This window comes from Pterocles gutturalis, unplaced genomic scaffold, assembly GCF_000699245.1.
Source record: "Pterocles gutturalis isolate BGI_N339 unplaced genomic scaffold, ASM69924v1 scaffold15368, whole genome shotgun sequence".
Lineage (NCBI taxonomy): Eukaryota > Metazoa > Chordata > Aves > Pterocliformes > Pteroclidae > Pterocles > Pterocles gutturalis.
Genome location: NW_010125830.1, coordinates 5,675 through 18,399, shown reverse-complemented (window position 1 = coordinate 18,399; position 12,725 = coordinate 5,675). Strand labels below are relative to the sequence as shown.

Genomic DNA, 12,725 nt, shown 5'->3' with positions numbered 1-12,725 from the left:
CCTGTATCAGTCTAGTTACAACCTTTCAAACCAATATTGCAATACTTTTTTTTTAGACTGGGTTTGCAGCACAGCACCTACCTTAAAATATTGCAAAACTCTGTGGAAGTCAGGTCCCTGGAGACTGGCTTTCTTTATATTAGTGCTAGGGTAATGCAGTATTTTGGTTCATGTTCCTTTCTGTTAAATGAGTGGGATATTTTAGAAGTGGAACTGTTAGGAAATAACCCAAATCGTATGTATGGGATGTCTCTGTGTCTCTTGTCATTACTGTGCTTTGCCTCTTTTGATGAGTGCTGTGTAGCAGTTATTTAGAAAACTGAAGATTTTCTACCTTGTCTCATGGCATCGTCATTTTTGGTTAAGATTTGTAGCAAAACTTCTTAAAAGTGTAATTCAGCATTAAGAATCACAGGGTTATAGTGTTGCTGAGACACTCCAGTTCATATTCTGCTTAAACAGCCTTCTTGGAAGTACAAAGAAAAGATCAGCAAAAATACCCTTGCTGTGAATAGCCTGATTGCATTACCTCTTATCCAAGAACCATTCACAGCCCTTTAAACCTGCTTCAGGGCCTGCAGGAGCCCTTTCTGAGGCTGACAACTAAATTGAGAGTAAGAAAAGTGCTTTGTAATGTGCTGCTTGAGCTATCTGGTGGAAAAGTGCTCTGCATAACACCTTTTCAGCTTGATTAAGGGATGCTCATACCTGGTTTAGCTCAGACATTCAGCAGAACTGTCTTTCACAGCTGTTACTGTATCCTGGGATGTAGAGTATGGCCAGTGTGTACTCTGCATGCTAGAGTCTGCAGCTCATCCCCAGCCTACAGCGATTACTCTTCCTTTTTTTTTCTTTTTTTTTTTTGTCTTTTTCTCACAGGGGTGCAGCGCCAGATTGCCCACTGCATGTGGAAGGGAAGTGAAGCAATCAAAAACTCCTTCTGTGACCCAGCAACGCAGCCAAAAGGGCGACAAAAGAAATGCTATGAGAAGGACTGTCCACCTAGGTAACACATACTGGGAGGGCTCTGGTAGTGTTAACTAGCAGCCTTTTTCAAAGGAAGGTGTTGGTTTTAATACCAGATTAGTCTGTTATCTACGGCCTACCACAGTTGAGAGCTGCCAAGCATTTCAGAGCAAAGTGGCAGAAATCCAGTAATGGACAAATCAGGAGTGAGCTTCCCTAAAAGGTTTCTAGTGCAAGTTACTGAGCAGTCTGTGCTGGGAATGGCCAAGATAGCTCTCTCATCTGTATAGGTCCTTTTTTAGTTTAGGTGCAGATGTCCCTGAAAACCATATGAATTTGTACTTATTTTAAAAATCCTATTCCTATTTTAGCTTGAGTGATAATGTATTACTGTGTGTACCAGAAACTAACTTGCAGGCAGGTTTTTTTAAGCATTTTGATGCTGTTTTTCAGTTTTGTTTTGTTTTGGTTTGGTTTTTTTATATTCTTTTGTCCTTCTTGTGAGGGAGGATGAGTGGAAATGACCACTTCTATAACTCTAATTATTACACCTTCTTTATAACACTTATTATTTGGCATTTTTTATCATGTCCCTTATTATTTTTTTCTTTTCAGCAAAGTGCAGCTTTCTTCATTCTGTGAACACATGGGAATAGTTTTTTCCATTCCCATAACATTTTAATTCCTCTTCATCTCTTTTTTTTTTTCTGTTGTACCACTTCAGGGAGTAGGGTAAGGAAGACTAACCACAGCAAACATTCCAGGTGACAGAAGGACTGTGGGCTTGTAAACTAAGCACAGATTTGCTGGAAAGGATCAATATTGAGTTTAGTTTCATGCTTCAGGAACTGGAACACCTTGCTTTTGTCTTTCATTGTCTTTGGAAATTGTTTATCATGCTATTTGCAATGGTATACCAGTCTTTCCGTAGTAATTCCAGTTAAATCAGAATCAAATCAAAGTCATTGGCAACCCTGCCCACAGGAGGGGGGTTGAAACTAGATGATCTTTAAGGTCCTTTTCAACCCAGGCCATTCTATGATTCCTTTAAAGTGTATTGTGTTGCATTTGCCAGCGGTGACTTTTGTGAAGCTTAAATGTAAAAAATTCATAGGGCTGTTGGTTTTATTAGTTATTTCCAAGTATTTTTACAACAGTATATGATACGTCCTCTGGGAATTACATCTTTGCACTTGCAGCCTCTATAAATGACTGTTAAAAGCATAAACTACCAGCATTTTGTAATTCTGTGTAGATTGCTGTGAAATCGGTTGACAGTAGATCAAAGTTATTGACTAGTTGACTAGTTAAGAGCTGAGGATACCCATTTGTGTGGGGGTGGTTTTTATTTATAACACTTATAAACTGTGCTATTTTTTACAAAGTTCCAAATGAGCTCAATTTATCCCATTTCTTCTAAGGGACTACTCTAGTCAGAGCTGCTCTTGAAAGCAGGGGAACAGAATTTTTCCCTTCTTGGGCAGATGGTAGAATTATGTGACATGTGAAACAATCTCTTCTACAGGCCAGGCAGAAAAGCTCTCATATGCTACCAGCCTGACTGGTGCTTGTCAAGCTTAACATAACCTGGCAATGTGTGCTTGCAGCCCAGAAAGCCAACCGTGTCCTGGGCTGCATCAAAAGCAGCGTGACCAGCAGGTCAAGGGAGGTGATTCTCCCCCTCTACTCCACTCTCTTGAGACCCCACCTGGAGTAGTGCATCCAGCTCTGGGGCCCCCAGCATAAAAAGACATGGACCTGTAGGAGCAGGTCCAGAGGAGGGCCATGAAGATGATCAGAGGGCTGGAGCACCTCTCCTGTGAGGACAGGCTGAGAGTTGGGGTTGTTCAGCCTAGAGAAGAGAAGGCTCTGAGGAGACCTTATAGCAGCCTTCCAGTACCTGAAGGGGACTACAGGAGAGATGGGGAAACACTCTTTGTCAGGGAGTGTAGTGATAGGATGAGAGGTAAGAGGTTCAAGCTGAAAGAGGGTACATTTAGACTATATATTAGGAAGAAATGTTTTACTGTGAGGGTGGTGAGACACTGGAACAGGTTGCCCAGAGAAGTTGTGGATGCCCCATGCCTGGAGGTGTTCAAGGCCAGGCTGGATGAGGCTTTGAGCAACCTGGTCTAGTGGAGGATGTCCCTGCCCATGTCAGGGGAGTTGGAACTCAATGATCTTTAAGATCCCTTCCAACCCAAACCATTCTGCGTTTCTATGATTCTGCATGGCAGAGGAAAGGTCTCATTATCCTTCTGAGGACAGCAAAATACCAACAAAATGGAGTGCAGGAAACCCATACATATTTAGCTCTGGAGTCATGTTTTGTTTTTATTCTTCTCTTAATCACAGAAGAGTGACTATAGTCATCTGACCAAGGGTCTAAGTCCCTTTCCTGGCTCTGAGCCCACATGCCTAAGGAAGAGTAAGGACAAGGCAAGCATAAATTATATCTCTTTCTAGTACTCTTCCACCTTCCAACTATTTTTAATTCAAGGCATTTTCAGAGGCCTTTATGACTTGTCTAATCAGTAACCTCCAGTGGACCTCTCTTCCAAGGACTTGTCCAGGCTCTTTCTGCAACTGTGTAAAACTTCTATCATATAGAACTTCCTCTGCAAGAAGTTCACCAGCTTTAGTGCCTACTGTGTGAAGCACCACCTCATTTTAATTATTTTGAACTGGCTCTCACTAGCTTCTGTTGGTGACCCAAGTGTTGGAAGAGATGGCAGTGAAGAATGGATTCCTATCCACCCTTCCCAAGACCTTTGTTCTGTAGATTTGGTCTCTGTTCCAGGCTGTAGCATGGGATTTAATTGGTATTTAGTTTCCCTGGCATATGTGTCACCTCTGATCCAGACAGATGGTTACACATCTCCATCTGAAAACCAAGAAGGCACTTAAAGCCCACAGGATAGTGCAGTTTGGTGGTTTGTTGGTTCTAAGGAAAATCGGAATGTTAGAGGAGGGTGTGACTGTCCCATATGGCATGATGCAGCATTACTGACAGTTCATGGGAAGCTGCTGAAGAGCAAGTGTTCTGTAGAGAAGTGGCTAAATTCTGTGCTAGAGTGGAGGACAGTGTCATTAAACACAGCACTGATGGGGAATGGGGACCTTTGGCTAGTGCTGTACCCAAGGACTGAAACTTTTGGATGATCTCACACTTCACAACAGTGAACCAGTTTTTTTATAGGAACATCCTATCTACAAACAAGAGGGACGTTAACTTGCATAACCCTCCCTCCTGTGATCTGCTAAATCCCACTGATGGAAAACATGCTACCATGAAACTAGCTACTTGACCACTAAATCAGAATTAGATAATTTTCAAACAGTAGCTATGAGCAAATAAAAACATTACTAATACTTGTGACTCTCACAAACCAGATCTTATCTCATTAATCCATTTCAGGAAGTTAATGATAAACTGTTTAAATGACCGGCTTCTGAGAAGTCCAAGTCTTAACTTTCTTCTTTGTTAGCTGATTTGGTCTGCATTTATTTTTCCCACACTTTCTACTAAAAGAATCTGGAGCAAAACAAAATATTTAAAATGTCACAATACATGTATGCCACGTGTTGACTCAGAACAAAGTAATGATGGCTGAACAGCTGAGACTTAAAATTGCATTCAACTGTCCATATAAAATTTGAGTGATATTGCTTAGCAGGAGTGCAACAAGACTGTAGCATAAATGCATGCTTTTTTTCCATGTTATGCTGTGGAATGTGGTTTCCAGTTATATGTTTCCTTGGCAGGCAGGTATTTAGCTCCATAGATGTTAATGATAAAAATCAGTAGATATTACTTGAAGAAAAAGAGTGAGATTTTAACTACCTATAGTGTTGTGAATAAAGGTTTTGCTCTCCCCTTTAAAGAAAATAGCCTGGGGCCTTTTTCACCTGACTACACACTTGAACAGAATAATCATAAATGGATTATTTTACGAGTACTTGGGATCTCCTGCTTATTATCTGCTTTTACTGTGTTGTCCCTCTTCCAAACAGCTTAGTAAACTCCAACTGCATAATAAGAACAGGAAATGTTTCTATTATAGTACACGCAGTGAAACTCAGTGCCCTGTTATTTGTTGTGCCTGATGCTACACAAATGCATAGTGTAAGAAGACAGTTTTTCTTTAGGTGTGGCACAATACGGTGGGAGGGAGGGAACATTCAGCCCTGTAGGCGTTAGTACAGCGAATTCTGGTGCAAAATCCCATGCTACTACTTTTTCCACAGGCTCCAAACCTCATTCAGCACACATCATCTAGGTATAGATGAGGATTGTATAATGGACAAGACTCTTGGGCCTGCTTTAATTGTTACAGACCTTGGAAACTCAGCATACTAGGAAAAAGAGATAGGTCTCATTTAAGGCAGCTGAATGCCACCTGGAGCAATGAGATTTTCACCCTACTTCTGTACCAGGCTGGATTGCAGAAGAGCTGAGCATTCACGGCTGTAGCTGAAAACCAAGCTGAGGTTATACTTTCACCATACAGACTGCTGTATAATTCGACAGCCTCGAGAAAATCAGCACTTACACAATTAATTATGCAAATAATGTGTTTTGCTTGTTTGCTTGTTTGTTACCACAGTCTTTCCATGCCTGCCTGTGGAGATAAGACAGTGCTGTCACTTTGCAGGGACCAGCTGATGCGTTAATGTTGAAGAACCACTCAGTTGCTGTAATGCTAAATGCCATCAGAAACCGGGGGTCAACTCCTGTCAGGCTTCACTTTCTACCACATCATCCCAATCAGCATGGCTACCTACTAGTTTTCTGCCCCATATCCTTTTCTTTGTGGAGCATCTCTCTGTATGTGTGGTCTGCAGAAAGCTTTGTTTGTAAACTGTCCAAAGCTAAATCTGTCTGGCAGAGCCTTCCACTCTTTAGCTTGCAGCTGGGAAGTCCAACAGCTTGGTCATTTCAACTTAGAAATTGCATGTTTGGATCTCAGATTGCTATGTCCAGTCTGGATGTGTGCTCAGCAGTCACCTCCAGTTTTGGTTATACCTCTGCAGTGTGAGGAAACAGAAGCAGCTCCAAGATAAATAGTGTTTGGCAAAGCAGCCACTTGGATGCTGCTCTGTTCTGTGTGGTCCAGGACGTGCTTGGGGCATCCTGTACCAGAACAGACAAATGGATGGTAGATATTGTGTCATCCTTCCTTTGCCTTTTTTCCCTTTTGGCTGGGATGCTGCAGTTCAGAAGTCCTTAGTGGGCACCACAAAGAGACAAGAGTGCACGTGTTTCTGTGTTAAGTTTGTCATGCTTGAGTGTTTAAGCCATGTGCATGTGCCCTAGAATGGAAATATGGAAAATGCACAATTAAAAACTCCAGTTACTGATAAGAATAAACTTTCAGTCAGACAGAGTTTTTTGAAGTGTGTGAGTAAACAAAGTGTTGGGCAATTGACTGCTTCGCTCACCAGTACCATCTGTTACCTGCACTGAATGAGGAAGGACTCTATAGAAAAAGTTACATGACTAAACATCATTTAAGATTGACCATGAAGGTGCAATAGGATAAAATCTTAGTTCTGGGATTTCCTAACTTTGGGCCACCTTACTTTCTTCCATGGCTTTTAAAGCATGTTTTGCGTGCAATAATTAATCACGCACCGTTACTGCTGATTAAGATAGGTTCTGTAGTAAACTTTGACAATTTATTGCTAGGAGTTCAGTATTTAAAGCTGCAAATTGCTGAACCCTCACTCAGAGCCATTTGAAAACAGTGAGGGAGGGGATGTCAGCTTAGCATGTCTGTAGGGATGTATGGGATCTGGTTCCATTAAAATTAATAGGGCAATTCACATAATTCAAGTTGCATTTGTGCCCAAATGTCAACAATTTACAAAATACTAGAGATTGGAAAGAAGATGCAAGTGATGAAAAGAAATTGATTCAGGTTGCAATAATGTATTTTTCTCTTTTTTATTGCTGTGTTCTACAGAGGTGCACTTGCTTTTTCTCTTTAACCATTTGTTAGTTTTCCTTTGTTGTTTCCAGAAGCCTGGAATAGCAAGAAACAATTCAAAGAAGGGCAGGAGAAGGAGACAGTAGTGTCCAGAGGCCTTACACAGGGTTGTGGTGGCAATGGGCTGTATTCTACAGCATGTTGCAAAACAGTCTATGTGCTAAAGGTCTTACAAAGTAATTTAAAAGGAAATGTGGTATGTATACATAACTAACGAGAAGGAAGGTAGGTGTAGGTACCCTAGAGGAGACAAGATGGTTGCACAAATGAGCTATGTCCATATCTTGATTGCTTTGAGTCTTTTTTTTAATTATTAGGAATAGGTATCAGTGCCTTCCACATCAGTGACAGCTCATCTGCAATTGAAGAATAAATTAATTGGGAAACAGAGGAGGAACATTGAAACTACAGAGGAAAGGGGAGAGGGATTGTCAGCAAACTGAAGAAGCTAGGAATACAGTAAAATGGGAGTCAAAGCAAGGTGTAAAAACTGTAATAAAACAGGACATTGAACTTTGATGTATTTATGAGAATGGGATTATTTTGCTCTAAAATCAATGATCTTAAAAGGGAAAAAATATAAAAGAATTATGTTAGTTGTAAGCCAAAACCAAATTTTTCCACCTTTCTGTCTAGAAATATAAATATATCCTTATTTTGTGTGTAGTGTAAGGCTTTGTTGTGATGTGCTTTAAAACTCAGAAGCAAGTAATATTGTCTAGGAGCTTTTGTGGCTTAGAGTTCACAGCTGGGACAGATTTCTTATACAGCAGTTTGGAGCTACATTCTTCCCTGGGGCACTCTAAAATGAAAGGGAAAGGACTTTTTTTTTTTTTTTTTTTTAGATATATCACGAAGATGATCAGAGGACTGGAGGCTGAGAGTTGGGGTTGTTCAGCCTGGAGAAGACTCCAGGTGGACCTTATCGTGGCCTTCCAGTACTTAAAGTGAGCCTACAGGAGAGATGAGGAGGCACTCTTTATCGGGGAGTGTAGTGATAGGATGAGGGGTAACAGGTTTAAGCTGAAAGAGGGTAGATTTAGACTTGATATTAAGAATGAACATTTTACTGTGAGGGTGGTGAGACCCTGGCACAGGTTGCCCAGAGAAGCTGTGGATGCCCCATCCCTGGAGGTGTTCAAGGCCAGGCTGGATGAGGCTTTGAGCAACCTGCTCTAGTGGAAGTTGTCCTTGCCTATGTCAGGGGGGTTGGAACTCTGTGATCTTTAAGGTCCCTTCCAACCCAAACCATTCTATGATTCGATGAAAGGTAAATCTTTAGGCAGGTGGCACAATTCACAGTTGATGTCAATGCTTTTCAAGTAGAAACACAGAAATATTTGCCCTCCTGTCTTATCACAGAAGGCAGGTATGTAGATATTTGACCCACTCTGCATCAGCATGAGAAGAAATAGGTGGTTGAAGCTGGGGAAAGCCTAAGAAAACCCAAATATAAAGGGTTTGTCTCTTATTGGTAAGGTGTTTTGCATTAGCAATTACTGCACGAGAAGAAACGTTTACCTTTCGTTCAGTGGAACATTGCATCGCCCACTATGGAAGACCATCTTTAATCATGAGGAAGACACACAAGGGGCTCCCTTTTACTTCGTGAAGGAACAAAGTACAGGAAAGCCCAGCCTCGTACCGAGTATCTGTATGAGATGAGGGTGCACGCAGCATAGCTCTAAGTAGTCTGGTCTTTTGGGGTTGTGTGCCCTGATACTTCCCCTTCTGGGGGGAAAGAGAGCCATTTTGAGCACTTGCAGAGAGGTGAGGGGGGCTTTTCCAGGTCAGCGCTGTAATTACATACCCTCTGGTGATTCTTATTTGTTAACTCTTTCTGTACTGAGGCAACAATAGACAAGTAAACAATAGGATAGATATTTACTCTAGTAAATAGATTACCAAATCCTAGCAGTTCCTCAAATCTGGATTTGAAAGGCTGTCTACTCAATTGATTCTTATGTGTTGTAGAAACATAATCCTCAGTGCCTACTGCTGCCTGGAAGTTGGTACTAGGGCACAAGGCAGATGGGAAAGCTTGAGTGATCTGGATTTAATATGAAAAGCATATAGCTGAACCCAGAATTGAAATTACTCCTGGTTTTTCTTGTGGTCTCTGACTTTTTCCTTAATGTGTGTGTGATGGATTGTGTTCTGATACTGCTTCTTACCCCCCTGGTTTTCAGATGGTGGGCAGGAGAATGGCAGAAATGTTCAACTACGTGTGGCCCAACAGGCCAGAAGAAGCGAACTGTACTTTGCATCCAGACAGTGGGATCTGATGAGCAGGCGTTGGCTGCCACAGAGTGCCAGCACCTGCTGAAACCAAAGACACATCTGTCATGCAACAGAGATGTCTTGTGCCCGTCTGATTGGACAGTGAGCAACTGGACTGAGGTAGATTCATGTCAACTGAATATTAAACGCTTTTTTTCAAAATGACCTGTTATAGTCAGTAGAGAGGCCCAATGAACTGCTTTTTTCCTTTTTTTTTTTTTTTTTTGGTTAACATGTCTTCACAAGTCCTCTGTGCAGAGGAAAAATAGTTGTACTGCTTGCTAAAGATCTCAGCAAGTGTTACATGTTAGCTGTTTCTAAGGTTTTGGCTTGCTTAGTTTTTGGGACTGTAGAAAAGAGCATGCTTGCATGCTCAAACATCTGTGCAATACTCATTACTGCTGTGGACCAAATGGAGAGAGGCTCTTTGTCATGCCTATAGGCATACAGAGAAACATTTTTACATTCTTTACATTCCTATCTCTTGCATTCATAACTACCTGGTGTTTTTGCCACAGCATGCAAGCTTTTTACTTCTAGTATTAGTCTAAAGCCCTGACAAAGACTGGAATACCTGTGCATCCTTCAAGAGTTAATTTTAAGTTTTGTACAGTTATTTCACTGGCTGCTGATGAACTGCAGAATGTGAAGTCGTCAAAGTGATGACTGCAGTATACTAAATTTGTTTAAATTTACTGTAACATATTCTGCAATGTTTGTTAGTCTTAATAGGGAGCATTCATTCGATGTGCTTTGTCATAGGTTTTAATCTGTGGAAGGACCTCCTGCTTCTTCGCTTTCTTTAGGTTAGGATGCTGGTATCTGCAGGTGCTTCACAACTTCACTTTCCATTGAAGCCAAGGAGAGTTCAGGGTCTCCAGGATGTGGAGCAGTCTGTTTCTTCATGAAAACTAAAAATGCACTAAAATATTGCTTCTGGGGGGGCAAAGCAGGTTTTGAGTCATGTGAAATTTTAAAATTGTTTTATACCAATTCTGGTAGCAAGACTTGCTCATCGTTCACCTCACAAATGAGCAGTTTAGCTATCAGTGTAGCTGACAATCAGGACAACAAACACACAGCAAATATTTTCCATTTCACATGCCAATAAAAATGAAGTTTACTAAGTTTTTCAAAACTTTTAAGATCTTCCTTTTTGGAAACCCCTCTCCCTTCTTTCTCCTAGCTTTCTTTACCAGACTCACTATTGTGTTTGAGAGCAGATTCAGATAGAATCTAACTGAATTTTGTGACAGTATTAATTGAGTTTATGCTGCTCACAAACCATCATCACTGAATGTTGATTGTTCTGTGAATTGAGTAGCCACTATGTTTTAGGTGCCTGTGAAAAAATAGACTGGAAGTACATGGCTAGCAGTACAATTATATTGAAATGGCATGCAGTTACAGAATGCAGCCTGTTCTTGTGTGTCATTGGATTATATTTGCAAGTTACTGAATTCATCTGGCTGGTAGAAAATCATTCTGTGTCTTACAAACTGAATGTACTTCGTTAGGCAGATAATGAGCATAAAGTGTTGTAGCCATTCTGAAATATCTTTTTAGTACATGGCTGTAATCTAAAGCAGATATTTTCAAAGATAATTTTGGGAGACAGCCATTACGTTTAACTCACACTAACGCTAATCTCAACCATCCCCGTGGCAAAGACTGACAAAATGTGTTGTGTTTCTGTGTAAGCAGCAACATAGTGTTAGTAGTTGCTATCTTCCTCAATAAGCAAAATCCTTTACTGAGTAACTTCAGAGGTCAAATTGCAGCTGATGTAAACTTGCATAGCTCTGTGTACTTTAAATGTGCTGTACAGCTGAAAGTGCAAGGAGGACAGACGGAATAGCTAATGAACTTATCTGTTCTGAGGTTATCCTGCTTTCGTCCCTGCTCCTGTTGCTGCAGAGCTCATATTATTTTACAGGTATTAACAGAGAGTGCGCCAGTAGTACAAGGTCACTGGTCCTTCTACTGCCTCATGACCTGGACTAGCTCTAAAAAGGGTTAGATATCCCAGGGGCTTTAAAGTGCTGGCAATAGGAGTGTTCATCACTTCATGTTGAGCACCTGGTTTAAGCCAGCTGAATTAGCTGGTCAGGCTCCTTCACATCCTAGGAAGACTTCCTCCAGTAGGTTGTATGTAATGCCTCCATTCATACCCAACCAGTCATCCAGCCTTGGTACCTCAAACCAGAGAGCTGTGTTGAAATTTCAGAAAGTCCTCAGTGGAGCTACAGCTACTGAAGGCATGGCTGTGCCTGTAGGACCGAGGATGAAAAACATCACAGACAAACTGTGTCTCCTTAGCATCCAGCACCCTTTATACAAAACAGTGCTGCTATTTAAATAGAAGCCAGATAGGTTAATTACTTTCAGTAGCCTGTAATTTAGGAGAGACATGCTAGCAGCCCTGGTAGCATGTGGTGGTTGCACTAAGACTGAATGAAAAATCCATTTCATTAAGTCAACAAAGATCTATGAGCTGCATGGATGATCACAGTGTGTTTGTGGCACTGTGAGTAGCCAGCACTGAGCCAGTCAGATATGTTTTTAATGGCAGGTTTTTAGTCTGTTTTTTATAATCCTGGTGGAAAACATGTTGTCTAAACAACTTTTGTGATTCACTGAAGAAATCAAATTCTAGCATGTTACTTCCATATTTTGTCTTTATCATGTAGTCTTTTTTCACTGCTGTTTCCCCAAGCTGACATTTACTATTCTAAAAATCTGGAAAGACCTCCATGATAGCAGAACATGACTTGAATGAAGGGCTAGTTCCTCAGGAAAGTCTTTGTTATTGATTATTTATAATCATGCTTCTTTATTACAAACAGATGCCATTTTATACTTGTTGATGTGTGCAGCAGAATGAAGAGCATATTAATTCTGTTTCATTTGCAGTGCACGGTTACTTGTGGTGGTGGCATAAGGACTCGTAATGTCACTTGTGCCAAAAATAATGATGAGCCATGTGATACTTCCAAGAGACCAAACTCTAAGGCCCTGTGCGGTCTCCAGCAATGTCCTTCTGCTGGAAGATTTCTGATACCCCCTCTGGCACCCAGAAGAGGAAAGATCATAATCAGAAAAACAACTACTAATCCTGAACGGAGTCCTCCTCACTTAATACCCACACCAAGCCCAAGGTCCCCTGCAACAACAAAAATATCCAAGCCTGAAAGTGTAACTCCCTGTTTGCCTACATCCTCTGGTTTGGGTAATGTCTCAGAAAAAGAAGGAACAGCCAATAAAACATTACCAAATAATTTTGCCGAACCAAGTGGTGTTTACAATTATCCAGTTGTTTCTGCTGAACATAGTTCACACCAAAGTACTTCATGGCCTTTTCATAATAGCTTAAGTACTGAAATTATAAGGCATGCTGAAAATAGTTCTGAAAGTGAGCTAGCTTCTACTGTAGAGAGTGAGGTGCAAAGAAGTGAGAACAGTCCTGTCTCCTCTTTTACCAGTAGTCCA

General features: G+C 41.0%; 1 protein-coding gene across 1 annotated transcript; it reads left to right on the top strand.

Annotated features, from left to right (window-relative positions):
• Window positions 1-879: 879 nt before the first annotated feature.
• LOC104465617 (A disintegrin and metalloproteinase with thrombospondin motifs 12-like) lies at window positions 880-12,253 on the top strand (the record flags this gene model as incomplete). The annotated part of the gene is made up of 3 exons (XM_010078742.1): window positions 880-1,006; window positions 9,146-9,356; window positions 12,150-12,253. Coding segments are annotated over 3 exons (442 nt in total), but the record flags the coding sequence as incomplete, so codon positions are not given.
• Between the last annotated feature and the right edge of the window lie 472 nt (window positions 12,254-12,725).